Raw genomic sequence first — 21,557 nt, 5'->3', positions numbered from 1 at the left:
ATTTTAAATAATAGGCTACATGTAACTAAAACATTGGTCTTACAGTTCAGAACACACATTTTCTAATTCGCTACTGTTTTTTGTGTTCTTTAAAGATCATTTTTTTTTTAAATAATGATAATGTATGGGTTGGATCACACACACACACACCTCTTTACTTTTAATTGCAAAAATAATATTTAAAGAGTTTTACATGTTTCAAAAGCTATTATTCTAGCGGCAAGGTATTTTGGTACCACATTACGCGTTTTCCCAAATGTACTAACAGATCAGTCACTTTAGGTCTATCCTACCAATCGTATACCTTGGTGTGATATTAATGTTGGGTCCCGTTTTAGGTGGTGAAGTAGGGGAGGGGAGGGCTGGAGTGAACATAGCGTCAGTTTTTAGATGATGGTTCTGAACATACATATACAATTATGCATATATACTGATTCAGAAATAGATTTAAGTAAGTAACAGTGGTATTATGACAGTAAAAAAATTTACAGAGGGATCCTCCCCCTGCGTATGCGGCTGGAGACAATGAGAAATATGCGAAATATTTAATAATATTTATAAACAAAGCAGACTAAGCTTAAAATAAATGAATAAAAAATAAATTAACCAAGTATCAAAAATATTTATAAGCATATATTATAATATAAAAGGCCCGATAGCGTACTTGGAAGTAATATTTAAAACTCTAATATGTATAAAGCAATATACATGAATTACCGCTTAGCGATATGGGGGGGGGGGGGGGGGGGGAATTTCAGTTCTCTAAAAAAATTTCAATGCTAAGGTTTTAACACAAAAAAAACTTTATTTTAACACAAAGACCGTAAAGTATACTATTTTTTACATCCATTTGATGTTTTTTTAAAATAATATAATGTAAAGTAACGTTGTCTATTTCATTTCATTACCAGATTATAACAAAAGGAAGTAAACTGTTTCGCCTTATATATGGACGGCATGTATTAAAATTAAGCTAAAACTATAACATTACATTTTATGTAAGTAGTATAACACTTGATTTGAAAGTTTGCTTTGGATTTTCACGAAAAAAAAACTTAACGAGTGTAATCATATTAGGAGCTCACTTTTGAGCGACTTTAATGAAATCGATTTTTTAATATCTATTTGTTAACTAAAGTTAGGATTTTCGATACTTTAATATTAAAAAATGTAATGTATACTCTTTACAACAAAAATTAGTATACTTCGTTCATCGATACTTCATAACGAACACCTCATTTTTCTTAAAGTTTCTTATAAAGCAACAACCTGATTCTCTCAGTTTCAAGGACAATTTACGAGGACTCTTTGTTGTAATATATTTCAGACACTAAAGAGACTGTTTTCACAACGTCACTGTTCATGTTCTGCTCCTGTATTTTCTCATCCATCAAGTCGTCGGTTTTCTTCTCCATCGAATCTGTTATCGTGAAGTAAGTGTCCAAATCTGGTAAAATATATTCATTGACCTGCCCTTTGTTTTCTTGTATTTTAGAGTTATCGTTCTTGAATTTTGGAGAAACTTTATCGATTGAATTATTTTGTAAAATCAGATTGCGTTTTACGACAGGTTCTAAATAATCATCCCTGTCTTCTTTGTTTTCTTCCTGTTTACACGTTGTATCAGGTGGCACATACTCGTTTCTCTCCCCTGTATTGTATAACTCTTCTTTGTTGTTATAGGTCATCGTGTGATTTACTTCCCCTAGTTTATTTCTCGCTAAGCTTTTGGTTCGCCTGCCTGTACACTGCGGAGTCCCTGCCGTTGTACTGTAAAGATTCTCTTCACCTAAAAAAAGTAGTTTGCAAAAAATTAATCGTGACTGGAGACATGCGCAACCGAAAACTGCGTAAAAGAAAACAGCGCACAAAAAAATGTTCGCAACGATTTTTTTTTTAAATCGAGCATTTATAGCTTTTAGCAAAGATTGAACACATGTACACTATAGTATAATAAAACATTTTTTCACAGAATATTACAAAATTAAAAAGAATTAGTACAATTTGTTTGTATTTGTACATTTTACTGTTTGATCAGTTTTCCGTTTTCAGATTTTCATTTTTCTGGGGAAAAATCTTTATCATGTACAAAGGATTTATAAGCATTTTGGTTTTCTAAAATGTAAAAAAAAAAGGGGGGGGGGAATTATAAGAGTTTACAAAGTTGATGAAACGTCAAGTAATATCATAGAAGAGAAGTAGTGTAATTTAAATTATTACAGATACAACAATTAATACAAAGTTAAATTATTACTGAATCAATTTTATTTTGGGAATAAATTTTACTTAGGTCTGCAAAAAATTTTTTTTTTAATACTGAAAATAATTTTTTTAATTTATTTATTAGACAACACATTGGTGTGTTATACAAAATAACTTAGAGCCATATTGTTAACAGTATTAATATGCTCGTAAAATGAAAATAGATTTAAAGGATAAAAAGAATAACATCGACTCACCGTAGTCAGTTCGAGAGGGTTTGTCATACTCATTGTCTTTGACTTCCAAGTACCGCGTAGATAACTCGTTACAAAATGTTTTCTCATCGCTTTGGATGCTCTCCATTCTAAAATACAATTTGTTTTTTTTTTACTGCTACAACTGTCTACCAATTTCGTTATGTAAAACAAGATTGTGAAATAGAAAGATAAACTTAGGCGTGATATATTTATGAGGCTACACAGAAATCAAAGTTATGTTGGGGGGGGGGGAGTTGGGTTGATATGATGAGATAAACACACTTCTTCCTCTTTTTCTTCTTAAGTGTAATACTGAAGGGAATATTCTTTAGTATAATTAAGTATTATGCGCTATGCGCTAAATGACCCGCTACCTCCCACTAAAACTTTCATTTCTTTCTGGATTTGCTTCAGTAGGAACTATCACTTTATTTACCGATGTCACTGAAATAGGTAAACTACACCTGTCCCATGGACCGTCCGTTTCAAAAGGGAACTTAAATTACTTTATTGCATACTTGTATTTACAATACGTCACTTTATACGTCTACATATCTTGAAAGTATGTTACTGTATAATTTGATATTTGAAAACTGGATAATTTATACTTTTATACATATAAATATAGGTGTTTCTTCCAGACTTTTTTCTCCGGGGGGGGGGGGGGGGGAAGACACTTTCGGGGGGGGGGGGCGGTCAATATTTTCCGGGGGGTGGGGCGGACACTGGTAAAAGTGTATGTTTTCTAGATAAATTCCATGTCGTTCGAGGGCGGGGAGGTGGACTTTTTCGCCCCCCCCCCCCCCGAAGAGATGACTGAAAGAAACTCTGATAAATATATTGACAATACGATAAAGTAAATTATGTATCTAAACAAAATGTGATATCTCCAACGACCTACTGGGGAAGGGATGGGAAGGTCAAGGGAGACGTGGAGGCGCATAGCAGGGAAGCAGCTGGCAGAAGCAGGGCTGTCATGGGAGAGCTGCCAAGAAAAATGCCGGTGACCGACAAAAGTGGAGGGAGCTTTCTGTAACGACCCCATGTGTCTTGGGCACACATACACACACACAAAGGAAATGATGATGCTGATCGACCTACTTTTGTTGGTCACGTGTCCTACGTCGTCCGAGCGCCCATGACGTCAACCAGCATGTGCTGATGGCCAGACAGAAGATGACGGAAGTCACGATCCCAACGATGAACACGTTTTTCCAGTCCATGTGATCATCTGATATATCTGGAAGGTCAAAACATTGGAATGTAGAGGCGTGGCGAGGGACGGGGGCGGGAACATATGTCACCGGGCGCCAACCTTAGGGAGCGCCAAAATGGGTTAGAAAAACAAACTGAAAGTTTGAGGGGGGGATGCAAATCGAAAGTTTGAAGGGGGTGCAAATCGAAAGTTTGAGGGGGGTGCAATCGAAAGTTTGTCCCCGGGCGCCGGGAAGGGTCGCTACGCCTCTGTTGGTGTGTAAATAACACACAAACACTGCCATACACACATGATTATACATATAGGGGTCGTCATAAATAACGTCACACTCGTAGGGGGAGGGGGGGGTCCGTAATTTTTTGACGGTGTGTGATGAGGGGGAGATAAAAATCCTCAAAAAGCGTGACGTCATTTATTGATGACCCCATATATATATATATATATATATATATATATATATATATATATATATATATATATATATATATATATATATATATATATATATATATATATATATATATATATATATATATATATATATATATATATATATATATATATATATATATATAAATATGTATATATGTATATATATGTATATATGTATATATATATATATATATATATATATATATATATATATATATATATATATATATATACATATATATATATAATTAGTTGTTTCCAGAATCCTCTTTTTTAATGAAACAAAAATGTAACAATTAGTAACCCTCAAGTCAATAAATGCATTTGACAGTTAAAACTCTGATGCCTGTATGTAAGAGCTAGTTTGTTGTTGTTTTTTTCAATAATCACAAATACAAACTGATATTTTAAAAAAATACCCAAAGGTAATGCCGTTGTTTCCGGCGCCGTGACAAAGACCCCAGTGAGAGGCCGGCTGTACTCCCCGCGTCTGTTGTAAGCGACGACCGAGTAACCGTGGGCCGTGTCCGGCCGTAGTCCGGTCAAGTCCAGTCGGGTGGTGGTGGTCTGGTGGTAGCTGGTGGTCGACGCGCTGGTGAGGGTGATGTGGTAGTGATCCACCACGCCAGGGGAGGGGGGAAAGGTTAGGGTGTAGGGAGGAGTTAGGACGGTGTTGGGGGGTGGGGTCAGGATATGACTGGTGTAAGGGGTCGGGACATGGCTGATGCTAAAGCTGTCTCCTCCAGGTGTGCCTGGAACTGTATTGCGAAATAACTGCTACAAAACTGTATTTAGCCGAGAATATCATAGGAAAAACGTATATATATATATATATATATATATATATATATATATTAATGAGTTTGTGTGTGTATATACTTGTATACACATAAGTATAAGTGATGTATTTATGTATGGTATTTTATGAAAATATAAAATAGATTTACATGGTATATACACACATGATATGTACACAAAGACACATATATATATGTAATATATATATATATATATATACATATATATATGTATATATATATATATATATATATATATATATATATATATATATATATATATATATATATATATATATATATATATATATATATATATATATATACATATTAATATAAATATATACGTCATACACATATTCATGGGTGTATATTGTGTTTAATATATAAAATAGACCTTTTTGCATTATATAAATTTACCTTAATTATTGTATCTATATATACATATATATATATATATATATATATATATATATATATATATATATATATATATATATATATATATTTGTAGAGAATGTCTAAAGACTCAAGCACTCTTTCTTACAACCCAGCCAACTTACGCATGGCATCAACAAAACTGTGCAGTACCAAAACATCCGCCTTCTGTGTGCCGTCTCCCAGCAACGCTAGAATGGTAAAATTATACACCTGACCAGGGGTCAGTTCTGTGATGTTGGTACCCGTCGGGCCGGCCAGTTGCTCCCCGTCTACAGAGGTCATCCCACCAGATGACCAGTTGACCCTGATGGTGACGTTTTGATCCAGGTTTAGCAGCTTCCACTTTAGAAGGATAAATGTGGTGCCTTTTTCTTCAATGTGGAGACTTTCTAGTTCTCCTAAGAAAATTAAAGTTAATTTTTAAAGTAATAAATATCGCGAATAAATTAAATTTTATATTTAAATAAATAAATATCGCGAATAAAACATTTATTAACACTTCTTTTTCTCCTTCGCTCTTAAACTTTAAAGTTGGAAAGAATTACCACCTACACTATTATGTATTACTTGTCAACTTGTTATATACCATATAGGCCGTTGACTCCGATTTCAGCCTGCTTTTTTATTTTGGATTATATCCACAGCCTTTATCTATCCTAGTACAAATTACAATGCAGCAGTAGTTTGATTTTAGAGTTGTCTCCACTAGAAGAATTACTGTCACCAGCTGTCGAGACTTTAAGGTTTAGCAACCTTGAGCTTTACCGACTCGACCATATAGATCCCTATTAACACTTCTAAGAAAGATTTTTAACAATTTCTACACCTTGCCATCAAAGGGGCAGAATAGTACAGTTTACCTGTTTGTATGACCTTAGTAAATAAATTCATTATATATTTAACACTACGCTAAGCAGTCTTTACTTTCCCATAATGTGAGTCAGGTACCCATCATTCCAGGGTAGACGCAGTTATTTTTTTTTTTTTTATTTTTTTTTTTTTAGAATAAGTAAAAAAAAAAATTGAAATTACTTTTCAACGAATATTATTAATTCATAAATAAACTACTGTCCATTCACTTTGAATTTTTTTTTTTTTTGGATTAGCCTATCAACCCAGTTTTTGTGATTAGAGCGACTACAAAATGGAAAACGGGATGGGTAAAGACAGGCTATGAGATCAGTACACATCAGCAGCCTTTAATTAAGCTTCATTATTGTTTATTTTATAAACATAATATCACTTTTTCAAAACTTTTCCCATTTCATTCATTCCCTTTACTTCTTCACACCCTTAAGAAAATGTCTTAAACTCCTTTTATCTTTAACATATCTAATAAAAATTGATTAAAAGTTTATAAAGAGTTGAAGTAAAAAGTACAGTACAATGGCCGCAGCCTTCAAAAACTGACCCGGATCTCGTGGACACTCGGGGATTCTCGTCTGGTTCTCGGACAAACACCGGTACACACCTACGTCATCAGGAACACAGTCGAGATTGGGAGACTGGCACATGCCGGGTACTGAGTTGTTACACATCTCTCCCTGAGCCAACTCTGAGGGCGATGTTAATGTAGACGTGATGTGATAATGTCGAGAAGGGGAGGTATAAGGGTGATACACGACCGGGGGTGGGGGGGGGGCTGAGGGTTATACACGACCTGGGACGGGGGCTGAGGTTGATACATGATCATGGGGTGGGGGTGCTGAGGTTGATACATGACCATGGGGTGGGGGTGGTGGGCTGAAGGCGATATACGACTTGGGGGGGGGGGCTAAAGGGAATACACATCAAGGGGTTAGGAGCTAAGTGTGACGCACGTTCATGGGGTGAGGGCTAAGTGTGATGTACATCGAGGGGGTAGGAGCTGAGGGTGATAAAAATCCAGGGGGTGGGGGCTGAGGGTGAATCACGACCTGAGGGTGGGGACTGGAGTGTAAGTTTAGTTAGTCCTCCCTAAGTTTCAAGCACATAAGATGCAACAAATACTGATAAGACGAAACTACACTAAACTTTCATACTGCACAACTCTTTCAATACTACGTCAATATTTCTGCCATTAATTTTACACTTATTTGTTTAGTATTTTTAACACGAGTTAAGCAATGCTTACTCCACGCACAATATTAAAGTCCTGCCGAGCGCTATCAGGCCTAGCTTTATTGAAAAGTTACCCTCTTTGAATTTGGAAGTCCATGGGGCAGGTGAAGTAGAGTTTACCTGTTTTTGTGACCTTTGCATGTCAAGATAGGTTGTAGTCAGCCTTTGTCCATTTGCCTATAATTTCGCTAACTTAAGTCAGGGTCATCCTACGGACTATTGCCCGGGGTCCCGAACTCGAGACTTTCAGGTTAGCATTCTTGGGCTCTACACCCCGACCACAACACCCCATAAATCTCCAACATAAAAAAGTAAAGTTCCCTTTCAAACCTGACGGTCTACGGGGCAAGTGAAGTAGAGTTCAATTGTTTCTGTGACCTCGTCATATGAAAGGATAGTGTGGTCAGCACTATGCCCAGCCGCTTTTACTTACCCTAACGTGAGTTAGGTACCCATCAGAGCTGGGTGGACTCAGGGATGTCTATATCTCTAACATTATTATTAATAAAAACAAAAACCTTAACAGCTATTATTAACACAAATCTATGCCATCTTTGTAAAAAAAAAATCAATTTTCGAAAAATGGCGTAGCCAGTAGGGGAGCCGGTGTGTTCCGCCCCAGGCGGCTGGATGTATATCAACGCCTTTACGTCTTTAATTCAACTCACTGTTATGACAGGTCAGGGTAACATTGCTATAGAACTTGTCTGCCGTGCACTCACAAGACCACTGGATGCAGACCATCGTGTTGAAACATTCTTCATCAGCGTTACAGAGTGAACCTTTTATGCGCTCTGTTTAGCAAGGGAGAAAAAGGGAGGTAAACAAGCGAGGTTGATAAATATTATTGAATTAGCTTTAAAAACATAAATGGAAAATTGGTAGGTAGAAAATATTTTTTTTTTTAGAAATTCATGAACACTAAATGGCCTTTTCTTCGCATTTCTTCGCATTTCTTCGCATTTCTTCGCATTTTACCTTGCGAAATGTGTACAATACATGTCTACAAAAAGAATCGTAATAATAATGTTCTGATAAAATTAACTTACGTCGAAGATGTGAAAATTTAAAGTTTTTACTAGACATGGAAGTTGTTTTTAGCTTTTAAAATTATTTTTTGGTGAAATCTATATATACAATTCTCTTCTTGGAGACGCTAGAAAACAAGCTAAAAGCGCGCTCCCTTCTACCCCACCCCTACATGGTCTGGTGAGCTGTGGTTCACGCTAAATGTTTACAATCGTAGAGCCGGGTTTAGTGACGGCTATTAGGGGCAGACAATTTAGTTTGAAACGATTTTAAACTTAGGGGAGGTAACTAAGAGGAGGCAGCTTTCACGGGGGTGGGGGGGGTGTAGGGTAGGGGTTGGGGGAAAGGAGGGTGGGGGTAGTATCGTCCTTAACGACCTACTGATTGAGTTTTAAAGCAAATATTTTCAGTGGCAGCATTGGTACTGTCGATTTCACAATTTATGAATTACTGAAAAGTAGAAAATAAAACAACTAAATAGCGGCGTATGATATGCCGCGGGTCAACTCGTTCTATCTTATTTTTTAGCAAGATAAATGTTTTGCTTTTTGAAATGCGTGAACTATTGTGTTTTAAATTAAAGAGATATTAATGTTTTATATTACGAATTTAATATTTTGCTTAAGTGTTTCTTAACAAGTTTTATTTTTTGTTAAACATCAAATTATTTTTTTCTTGAAAAGGAAGTCAAATCTATTTTAAAGAAAAATTATTTTATCTTATTTTAAACATTTTTGCATTTATTTTTTTTAAACTTTAATTTAGTTAAACGTAAGTATTTAATAGTTTAAATTTTTCTTAAATGAAATTGTTTTATTTCAAATACAAATTCATATTTTTAATGAGTTTAAAAAATGTCTCACTATCCCAACATTGGTTGGCCGCCATATCGTAGTACTGGTGTCTGGGGCAGCTGCAGGTCTCGTCCTCACAGTCCAGACCTATCTCACACTGTAGCGCGTTACTGCACGTAGAGCCGAAGGGCAGATCTGAAACGTGAAGGTCATTCATTAGGTCAGGGTTTCTTTCAGACATTTTTCTCGGTCGGCGGTTGAGGGTGGGGGGGGGACGACAAAATAATACTCTAATATTAATAGTATATGAGACGCCGATAATTATATTATACACACACACACATATATATATATATAAAAATATATAAATATATATATATATATATATATATATATATATATATATATATATATATATATATATACATAAATATATATAAATATATATATATATATACATATATATATATATATATATATATATATATATATATATATATATATATATATATATATATATATATGCGTGTATATATATATATATACATATATATATATATATATATATATATATATATATATATATATATATATATATATATATATATATATGCATATGTCTGTGTGTGTAAGAGTGTATAGATACGTGTACAAAATTACTCATCATCTTCTTCGTTCTTAATTGTAGTGTTGGAAGGGATCTCCTCCATCACAATTAAGTGTGCGTGTTATGCGCCACTGAGGCTTTTGACTCCGATTTCAGACAGCTTTCCTTTTTGGATTTGCTTCCATAGCCTTTGTCCAACCAAGAACAAACTACAAGGCAACAGTTGTTTGATTTAGGGGTTATCTCTCCAGCTAACGAGCTACATCTGCCCGAGGGTTCAAACTCAAGACTTTTCTTTTTAACAACCATCAGCCTTACCGACTGGACCCCACCGAACCCCAAAGTTACTCATGTACATACCGTTTATGATGTAGGTGGCCTTAAAGCCCCTGTAGGTAAAATTCTTGTTGGAATAAAACAGGACGCTCATAACGTTGGTGGAGCTTTGGACGACGCTGCCGTAAACGAAGGTACACTGACGTCCCAGGGATCTGGAGCTGTTGGACGGTCCGTCGAAGAACTGGACGTAGTCGCAGGCACAGTTGTAGCACTGTTCAATGTTGAGATCCCTCATACTGTTAGTGTAAGGGAGGGAAGTTAAAATATAACACTGTATTTGTATAACATGGGAGTTAAATACATCCGTCACACTGTGAGTAGTGGGTATAAGGGAGGGAAGTTAAACTAAGACATTGTATTTGTATAACATGGGAGGTAAATACATCCGTCACACTTTGTGTAGTGGATATAAGGAGGGAAATAAAACTAGCACTGGATAGTTGTAACAAGGGAGATCATTATATCTCTCGCATTGTAGGTAATGGGTATAAGGGAGGTAAAAGAAGTGAGTTTTAAAAAAGAGAGGAAAATTCACTCTGACACACTGAGTGGTGGAAATTAACGAGGGAATTGAAACTCCTGCACCGTATCGTTGTAACAAGGGAGACCATAGTATCTTTTACATTCTTGGTAGCGAGTATAAGGCAGGTAAACCAACGGAGGTAAATACATACATCACAATGCGGGTAGTGGATATAAGGGACGTAAATACAACTATATAATACTGGAAAGTAAAACTAAACGTCTCACAATGTGGGTACTGGATACTGGTAAGGAAAATGTATATCTCACACTAAATAACTATAATAAGGGAGATATTTGCATCTCTTATTGTGTAGGTCTGAACATAAGAGAGGTAAATATGCCTCTTATACTAGGCGATGTAAACAGAGGGAACTTAAAAAAAACACCTCACAAATAGTGGTCAGTAAGGGAGATCTTATATACACCGACTTAAGAAAGGTACCTATTAGAGCTGAGTGGACACCCAACTCATTCATGCTTAAGAGTCGAATTACAACACTTATGTATGAAATCGTGTGCTCTAATACTTAACCATAACGCTCCAAAATCACGTTCTTAAATATTCTAAAATTACTTTTAACCGAACTACACATGAATTGCAGACTTCGGAAGTATACAACTACTGCTTAAGTTGATAAAATGGAAGGTATAAAAAATCTGCCTAATATTTGGTCTGAATATATACAACTCTTCAATAGTTTGGTGGAATGGTAGAGTGAATGTTCCTAACCCAAAGGTCTCGAGTTCGGATCCTGTATAAGGCCCCTGAGTCCACCTAGCTCTAATGGGTACCTGACTCACATTTATGAAAGTAATGTCAATAGGGCATAGCGCAGACACAACTATCCCTTCATTTGCCGATATTACTGAAACAGGTTAACTCTACTTCGCCTAGTTATGCATCATAGACCGATCTAAAAACTCTATTGTTTACGTTTAAACAAAACAAAACAATTGTAAATGTTAGAAAAAGAAAGTTAGTGAGATACTAGAGACTGATGAAGGTTCCCGGCTCCCCCACGATGGTCAGCCAGCAGTAGAGGTTGTTGAAGTAGCCTTGTGGGTAGCCCGGGCTGGTGATGACGCCGGAGGTGGCGGTCAGCGTTGTGTTGCAGTCTGTAGAACAAACAGACTGTCAGGGCTTCTTTCAGGCATCTCTTCGGGGGGGGGGGGGGTCGAAAAACATATATCCCCCCTCTCCACGTATAATTTAAATAGTAAGTATATACTTTTACCAGTATCCACCCTTCACCCGGAATATTTAGTCCGACCCCCCCCCCCTCAGGAAAATTTCAAGTACCTAACCCACAGTAGAAAAAATGCCTGAAAGAAACACTGCATGCTATCATAGTCAGGTCAAGTTGGTACATGGTAGTACGGCATTTTAGAAGAAATAATTTTCCGGTACCTTCTTGGGCAAGGGAAGGTTTAAATATATATATATATATATATATATATATATATATATATATATATATATATATATATATATATATATATATATATATATATGCCTAAATGTATATGTATATGTATATGTATATGTATATGTATATGTATATGTATATGTATATGTATATGTATATGTATATGTATATGTATATGTATATGTATATGTATATGTATATGTATATGTATATGTATATGTATATGTATATGTATATGTATATGTATATGTATATGTATATGTATATGTATATGTATATGTATATGTATATGTATATGTATATGTATATGTATATGTATATGTATATGTATATGTATATGTATATGTATATGTATATGTATATGTATATGTATATGTATATGTATATGTATATGTATATGTATATGTATATGTATATGTATATGTATATGTATATGTATATGTATATGTATATGTATATGTATATGTATATGTATATGTATATGTATATGTATATGTATATGTATATGTATATGTATATGTATATGTATATGTATATGTATATGTATATGTATATGTATATGTATATGTATATGTATATGTATATGTATATGTATATGTATATGTATATGTATATGTATATGTATATGTATATGTATATGTATATGTATATGTATATGTATATGTATATGTATATGTATATGTATATGTATATGTATATGTATATGTATATGTATATGTATATGTATATGTATATGTATATGTATATGTATATGTATATGTATATGTATATGTATATGTATATGTATATGTATATGTATATGTATATGTATATGTATATGTATATGTATATGTATATGTATATGTATATGTATATGTATATGTATATGTATATGTATATGTATATGTATATGTATATGTATATGTATATGTATATGTATATGTATATGTATATGTATATGTATATGTATATGTATATGTATATGTATATGTATATGTATATGTATATGTATATGTATATGTATATGTATATGTATATGTATATGTATATGTATATGTATATGTATATGTATATGTATATGTATATGTATATGTATATGTATATGTATATGTATATGTATATGTATATGTATATGTATATGTATATGTATATGTATATGTATATGTATATGTATATGTATATGTATATGTATATGTATATGTATATGTATATGTATATGTATATGTATATGTATATGTATATGTATATGTATATGTATATGTATATGTATATGTATATGTATATGTATATGTATATGTATATGTATATGTATATGTATATGTATATGTATATGTATATGTATATGTATATGTATATGTATATGTATATGTATATGTATATGTATATGTATATGTATATGTATATGTATATGTATATGTATATGTATATGTATATACATATATATATATATATATATATATATATATATATATATATATATATATATATATATATATATATATATATATATATATATATATATATATATATATATATATATATACATAAATTCATATTAGAAACTTGAAGAAAGACAACACTGACCAAAAGCTTGAAATGTCCCGTTATAACCCTTCTTTTCTCTGTTGTTGTCTGAGCTGAAGTAGACGGACATGATGTTGGAGGTGGCGGCTATTTTGGGAGGAGTGACGTCACCGCAGAGTCGACCAATCCGTTTCTGATCCGCCATCTTGCCGTCGTAGACCTCGACCACGTCATACCGACACAGGATCTCATTCTCTACCTCGAAACTGGAGAAACTGCAGTATCAGACACACGCTTTGTTAACCACAACGTGAATGCTTTGTTGGGTGCACAGTCTGTGCTTTGTTATACACAACGTGAATGCTTTGTTAGATACACTGTAAGTGCATTGTTATACAATACTACAATGCTTTTTTTGACACACTTTCAAGGCTTCGTATAACACAACCGCAACTGACGCTGTCAGTACTTTGTTATATAATACCACAATGCTTTGTTAGATACACTGTCACAAAGACCTTTATTTCGTTATCAGACATCAAAGTTTATTGAAGTACCCCGCCCCTGTCCCCGTCTCCCCCCCCCCTCCCCCATTATACCACTCACCTGAGCGACATGATAGTACCAACGTCCCCAAAAAACGTGGTGACACATCCAAGTTTATTGAAGTACCCCGCCCCTGTCCCCGCCCCCGCCCCCCCCCCCTCCCCACCCCCACTACCCCACTCACCTGAGGGTCATGATGGTACCAACGTTCCCAACTAGCGTGGTGACACATCGAAGTTTATTGAAGTACCCCGCCCCTGTCCCCACCCCCACCCCCACTACCCCACTCACCTGAGGGTCATGATGGTACCAACGTTCCCAACTAGCGTGGTGACACATCGAAGTTTATTGAAGTACCCCGACCCTGTCCCCGCCCCCCCCCCCCTACACCACTCACCTGAGGGTCATGATGGTACCAACCTCCCCAACCAACGTGGTGACACATCGAAGTTTATTGAAGTACCCCGCCCCTGTCCCCGCCCCCCCCCCCCCTACACCACTCACCTGAGGGTCATGATGGTACCCACGTCACCAACCAACGTGGTGACACATCGAAGTTTATTGAAGTACCCCGCCCCTGTCCCCGGGCTGCTGACGTGTCCTGTTCTCCCACTCAGGGTCAAGTTGCAATCTTCAAACAAAGATTTAAAAAAAAAAACAACTAATTAGCAATTAAACAACTTGTATTCAATTATTGTGTAAGAACTTTCTTCTGTGTTATTATATTTATATTTATTTTGGAATATGTGTTATAGGTATCATATCTATTTGATAGCGTGGTCGCCATTATGTCCAGCCGCCTCTACTTTCCAGAAAGAAAGTTCTGCTGTCTGAGCTCTATTGAATCGAACTCGTGACTTTTGGGTTAGCAGTCTAGCTCTCTACCTCTGGGCCACGTCGTCCCACGCAAACTTAAATCCCTATACTAAACATAATGATCTCGCTAGGATAAGTAAATCTGGTTCTTTAAAAAAAATAAACCGGGAGTGATCTCCCCTAAACTTTCTCGAATATTCTTATATAACTTGAACTATAGATATGAGTTTTAATTACTTAAACTTTTAATAATAATCATTAAAAAAGTTTAAAAAACCCCACGTTTTCTGATTGAACTAAAAAGTAGAAAATAAACGCTATACATCACAATAATGCAAGCGATCACTCTACTATAAGCGATGAAAAGCGTGGGGCGCCGAAGTAAAAGTTATATTACTATTGATTAGATAATACTATTGACTTTTATTAGGGAGCTTGTAGAGAGTCAACAGTATTAGAAACTGTAAGAAAATCACGGCGCCCCACGTTTTTGATCGCTTATAGTAAAGTGATCGCTTGCATTATTGTGATGTATAGCGTTTATTTTCTACTTTTTAGTTCAATCAGAAAACGTGGGTTTTTAAAAACTTTTTTAATGATTATTATTTTCTGCTTTTTAGTCTTTGTCTGTTTGTTTGCATTAAAATCTTGCTATCGATTTTATCTTTTCACTTTTTTTGGGTAAACGAAGACAACTCGTAAAAAGACAACTCGTAAAAAGACAACTCGTAAAAAACACGTTGTGTGAATACGTTACTGACTAGAACACATAGATTTGAACCCGTGTCGAGTGGGATAGCAATCGTGTGCCCAACCACTCGACCATATCGTCTCCCCCAAACTGGCCTACCTCCTGTAAGTTTTAAGTCGGTTCAAACTAAATTATCTGCCCCTAAGCCTGTCGCGTCGTGGAATCGTTCGCTTCACTGCGCGCGAGCTACGCGTCGCTGGTTTTTAGCGCAATTTCCATTCTGGAGAATTGCGTTTATTAACTCGTCTTTTCTGGGAATGTATGAATGGATGGATGGATGGATGGATGGATGGATGTGTGTCCGCAGCTTTAAGTCGTATCTCCTCCTCAACGAAGCAATATCGATGACTAGTTCCAAAAGTAATTATGTTAAGCAAGTTACGAGGATGAACATAGGCCATAAAAATTCCGGGTTTCTTTCATGGATTTCCCGGAAAAGCCAAAAAACCTCGAAAAAAAGCAGTTTTTGGCCCATATCTCGGCAACCAGACCACTTAGCGACTTGAAACATTTACCAATCGATTCCTGCTATAACTTAGAACAATATTGCCGAAGAAAGTTTTTAAAAATATCCTTTCGTTTGGTCACAAAATTTTTTTTTAATTAATTAAAATTTGGACCGAATTAGTAGGCATTTTTTCCAACCACACCACACGCGTCATCACGTTCATTAGCTGCGCCATCACGCTCAATGGTGCGTCATCACGTTCAGTAGCTAGGCGCGCAATGGTTTTTAGTCATGTAACTCTATTGTAAATAAAACATGTATTTTAACCAATGGTTTTACTAACCCTGCTCTTGATTTACGCTACGACAGAGCTATTTTTAGATAACATAAGGAAATTGCGCTAAAATTGTCACTAGACTTTTTAATTACCTTGTTTTTCTAATGGCTCGCAGAGGAGAATTATATATATAGATTATATAGCGGTCTAAAATGCTCAATAAAATATTTCCATTGATCAATTTAGTAATAATAACAATTGCATATCCTATGGTCATCCAAAAGAAAGCTTCTCTGAAAATTTCAGCGCGCTAGCTAACTGGGAAGTGCCAGAAATTTCGATCGCAAGATTTGATTGGAAAGACAAATAAACAAACAGAGAAAGCAAGTTAAAGAAAACGTGGGAAAAATAGAATAGAATCTCATAGAAACACGATAACTTGAGTACCATTACAGCTAGGTTGATGAAATTTCATATATAAGTATTTTATAAAAATCGTAGATCTTAATCAACTTTTGAGCGATTTCCGATAACCAAAAGTGGTACTTTTTCTACTTTGAATTTTTCAAAAGCCTATAAGTTGCGTACTATTTTAGATAGATGCATGAAATTTCACTCGTAAGTAAAAGATCTAATTCTCTACCTTCTGTCAAATTTTGAGTAATTTCCGTTTACCGGAAGTACTAATTTACGAGATTCTATTCTATTATAAAAAGTTTAAGTAATTAAAAATGGAAAACAAGTATTGTCTATGTCCTGAGTTGCCATCCCTCGTAATTTTATATTAGAATTTTCGAGAAAGTTTAGGGGAGATCACTCCCGGTTTAAGTTTAGGGGAGATCACTCCCGGTTTATTTTAACAATTATTCGAATCAAAGTCTTTGACTAACTTACAATAACATTCAGTGTTCTACCGATGATTTAATCCAAACCTTTGACTTATAATGCTTCTTCGTCTAAAAAAAACGACTAAAATAAACGTCTTTGACTAACTTAAATAACACTTAGTTTTTACCACATATTAGTCTAACAATGACTTAAATAAACTTCTTTTACTAACTTATAATACAGCTTAGTTTTACCTCATATTAGTTTAAGGGGTCGTCCTTAAATGAAGTCACACTCGTAGGGGTTTGGGTGGTCCGTAATTTTGTGACGGTGTGTGATGAGGGGGAGGGGGGGGGGGGGGGGGGTTCGGATAGTGTGATGTCAATTTTTTTGCATTATAAAAAAGCAATTTTAGAAAACGAGTTTTAGCCGTTATTTCGCGTTTTAGAAAACGGCTTTAATAAATTATAATATGAATTTATCAAAATACTCTATTGACAAAGTTCTGACAAGATTTTGAAAAAAAATATCGTTGTTGAAAAATTCAACAGCATTTTTGAGGGTGGGGGGGGGGGGTGTAGGCTGAGGTGTGAAGTCATTTTAGGGGAGGGGGGGGGGGGTCTGGCTTTGTGTGACGGAGGCGTGGGAGGTAAAAATCGTCCCAAAAAAGCGTGACGTCATTTATGGATGACCCCTAACTTTGACTTAAATCAACGCCTTTGACTTACAACAATTCTCAGTCTAACAATGACTTAAATCCAAACCATTGACTTACAACAATCCTCAGTCTAACAACGACTTACCTAAACACCTTTGACTTACAACAATTCTCAGTCTAACAACGACTTACCTAAACACCTTTGACTTACTGTAATTCTGGAAGCTTCCCAAAAATCCCCGACCCCTGGACCTGGGACCAGACCTGAACACGATGGCCAGGTGCTCGCCGCTGGACATGACCGAGGGCTTGGAGTCTCCGCAGCTCCGTCCCAGGGACTGGTGGTCAGGGGATGGTCCGTCGAAGAACTCCAGCGAGTCTTTGATACACTGGGGCGACGACTCGATTAGAGAGTCTGTGGTGCTGTAATGTGTTGGAGGATCAATGATTCGCTCATGGGGACGAAGGTGATTGGGGAAATAATGGATTCATGATTTAGATGTAAATGGTGGGATTTATTAGCAAATGATGAAAGAAGCGAGAGTGACCAACAGGGGCGACCACTCGGTTAGAGAGTTTGTAGTACTACAATGTGGTGGTGGATCAATGGTTTATTAATAAGGCCGAGTGTGATAGAGGAAATAATGGATTCATGACTTAGATGTAAATGATGGGATTTATTAGCAAATGGTGAAATATGCGAGATTTTGATACACTGGTACGACAACTCGAATTGAGAGTCGGTAGTGCTGTAATGTGTTGGTGGATAGAAGGTTTATTCATGGGCAGAGGGTAATTAGGGAAATAATGGATTCTTGACTTAGATGTAAATGGTGGGATTTATTAGCAAATTATGAGATATGCGAGACTTTGCTATACTGTGGCGACGACTCGATTAGAGAGTATGTAGTGCTGTAATGTGTCAATGGTTTATTAATGGGGCCGATGGTGATTGGGGAAATAATGGATTCATGACTTAGATGTAAATGATGGGATTTATTAGCAAATGATGAAATATGCGAGATTTTGATACACTGTGGCGACAACTCGATTCGAGAGTCGGTAGTGCTAAAATGTATCGGTGGATAGAAAGTTTATTCATGGGCGGAGGGTAATTTGGGAAAAATTGGATTCTTGATTTAGATGTCAAAAGGGATTTATTAGCAAATGATGAAATATACGAGACTTTGATACACTGGTACGACAACTCGATTAGAGAGTCAGTGGTACTGCAATGTGTCGGTGGATAATTAGTTTAATTATGGGCGAAGGTTAATTAGGGAAAAATTGGATTCTTGATTTAGATGTAAATAAAGGGATTTATTAGCAAATGATGAAATATACGAGACTTTGATACACTGGGGCGACGACTCGATTAGAGAGTCTGTAGTGCTGTAATGTGTACATGGTTTATTTATGGGGACGAAGGTGATTGGGGAAATAATGGATTCTTGACAGATGTAAAAGGTGGGATTTATTAGCAAATGAAGAAATATACGAGACTTTGATACACTGTGGCGACGACTTGATTAGAGAGTGTGTAGTGCTGTAGTGTGTTGGTGGATCAATGATTTACTCATGGGGCCGAGGGTTATGGGGAAATAATGGATTCTTGACTTAGATGTAAATAATGGGCTTTATTAGCAAATGATGAAATATGCGAGACTTTGATACACTGTGGCGACAACTCAATTAGAGAGTATGTAGTGCTGTAATGTGCTGGAGGATGAATGGTTTACTTATGGGTTAATGGTGATTGATTGGGTAAATAATGGATTATTGATTTAGATGTAAATGATGGGATTTATTTGCTTATGATGAAATGTCTACATCAAGTAAAAAAGGGGTGGACTAGCTGTGTCCAAGAGGCCGGGATATTAATTTAAAAAATGGCCCTTATACATTCATAACGAAACAACAAATCAGAAGAGTTAAGACACACAAAAAAAACACAAAGCACTAATAGACACATTATTATACTTATCATCCCGGTCTATGGGAGGATACAGTAATACGATTTGCACTAGATTAAGAGGCCATGCCTGAATACAATAAACGATATAATAGACCTACTAAATTTTTATGTAATCTGATGAACTAGCCAGACAAGTACTAAACTAGGATGGAGATGCTATCTAGCAAGAAGGTACCTGAATCTGATGAACTAGCCAGACTTTAGTACTAATCTAAGATGGAGGTCTTATCTAGCACAAAGGTACCTGAATATGATGAGAAAGTCAGGCTTGTATACTTAACTAGGGTGGAGGTGCTATCTAGCACGAAGGTACCTGAATCTGATGAAAAAGTCAGGCTTGTATACTAAACTAGGATGGAAGTGCTATCTAGCACGAAGGTACCTGAATTTGATGAACTAGCCAGACTTGAGTACTACACTAGACATGCTTGTATACTAAACTAGGATGGAAGTGCTATCTAGCACGAAGGTACCTGAATTTGATGAACTAGCCAGACTTGTATACTAAACTAAGATGGAAGTGCTATCTAGTTACCTGAATCTGATGAAGGTTCCAGGCTGGCCTCTAATGATCCACACACAGTACGTGTTGTTAGGGTAAACATTCGGGTAGTTAGGGCTCGTGACGTAACCTCCTGTCTCGCTCGTCATGGAGGAGCATTCTGGGGTCAAAGTTCAAATATCGTAGGTTCATGTTTGTTTGCCAGCGTAATTTCGCAGTGGCCTTTTACTCTTTTAATGTTGGGGGGGGGGGGGGTATAGGCCAACATGATGAATAACTTGGAGGGATAGGTGGTAGTTCTTGTAAGAAGTAATTAAAAAAAGTAAAGATTCCTCTTTAGACCTAGCAATCAATTGAGCAGTTGAAGTAGAGTTCATATGCTTCTTGACATTTCAGCACTATGCCCTGCCAATTAGAGTTGGGTGAACTCATAGACGTCCAACGTTCACAAGGTTGATCCGATAGTTCTAATAGAACGTCATTATTCCACAATGTTTTGTTGAGTTTTTAAGCGCCTCTGAGAAAGGCTAAGGGACTTTGCTATAAATGTTAAAGTAGATCTAAACAACGCTTTATTTATGCTTTCACAATAAAATAAATGTATCTTTATACAAAATTAAATAAGAAGAAAAAAAGAATATATTTTCTCTAGAAAAGTGGTTTCAATTCTTTATCATACTTAATAAATCAGACAGAAATTAATTGTTGATACCATAATATTCATGATAATTATATGAGTTTTTTTAATGTAGGCGGTTTGTGATTTTAAAATAGTTTTTTACTTAGTTTTCTATAGTTCTTATTTGAAATAAAACCAACCCTAATAGTGTGTGCATCTGAATATAGACAACCACTTTAACCTTTGAAATAAACAATCTTCTGAACTAAAAAAAAATAATTAAAAAAACCTTCCTCAACTCACACAATTTTAAATAAATGCTTACTTAAAACACACTGTTCAGAAGGTGTGTGGTAATACATTGACACCGGACATTGACACTGTCCACCCTGGCAGATCAAATTACTCGGACAGCTGGAACCGGATGTGCACTTGGTGGACGCTCCGTGGGTGGGGCTTATTCCGAGA

At 35.8% G+C, this 21,557-nt stretch overlaps 2 protein-coding genes and 1 long non-coding RNA gene across 4 annotated transcripts; all 3 read right to left on the bottom strand.

The window, feature by feature from the left end:
- Nucleotides 1-1,295: 1,295 nt before the first annotated feature.
- LOC131932087 (uncharacterized) lies at nt 1,296-10,449 on the bottom strand. The gene is made up of 9 exons (XM_059288970.1): nt 10,236-10,449; nt 9,338-9,463; nt 8,114-8,239; nt 6,757-6,900; nt 5,468-5,743; nt 4,527-4,865; nt 3,561-3,699; nt 2,460-2,566; nt 1,296-1,789 (listed from the first exon to the last, which is right to left on the bottom strand). The coding sequence occupies exons 1-9, from the start codon at nt 10,447-10,449 to the stop codon at nt 1,296-1,298; spliced, it is 1,965 nt and encodes a 654-aa protein (XP_059144953.1).
- A 1,269-nt stretch (nt 10,450-11,718) lies between these two features.
- Nucleotides 11,719-14,680, bottom strand: LOC131932086 (neuropilin-2-like). Of its 2 annotated transcripts, none has more exons than XM_059288969.1 (3): nt 14,613-14,680; nt 13,730-13,944; nt 11,719-11,855 (listed from the first exon to the last, which is right to left on the bottom strand). In XM_059288969.1, the coding sequence occupies exons 1-3, from the start codon at nt 14,621-14,623 to the stop codon at nt 11,728-11,730; spliced, it is 354 nt and encodes a 117-aa protein (XP_059144952.1). In that variant the 5' UTR covers nt 14,624-14,680; the 3' UTR covers nt 11,719-11,727. The 2 variants fall into 2 exon arrangements, with proteins under 2 accessions (XP_059144952.1, XP_059144951.1); XM_059288968.1 differs by lacking the exon at nt 14,613-14,680 and adding an exon at nt 14,400-14,474.
- Nucleotides 14,681-19,047: 4,367 nt separating this feature from the next.
- LOC131932084 (uncharacterized) lies at nt 19,048-21,557 on the bottom strand. The gene is made up of 3 exons (XR_009384458.1): nt 21,415-21,557; nt 20,504-20,630; nt 19,048-19,061 (listed from the first exon to the last, which is right to left on the bottom strand). It is a non-coding gene; the product is annotated as an uncharacterized LOC131932084 (long non-coding RNA).

This window comes from Physella acuta, unplaced genomic scaffold (genome assembly GCF_028476545.2).
Source record: "Physella acuta isolate Inbredline_101_S28 unplaced genomic scaffold, ASM2847654v3 ptg002085l, whole genome shotgun sequence".
Taxonomy (NCBI): Eukaryota; Metazoa; Mollusca; class Gastropoda; family Physidae; genus Physella; species Physella acuta.
Note: the sequence above shows the minus strand (reverse complement) of the source record. Positions and strands in the feature narration are given on the sequence as shown.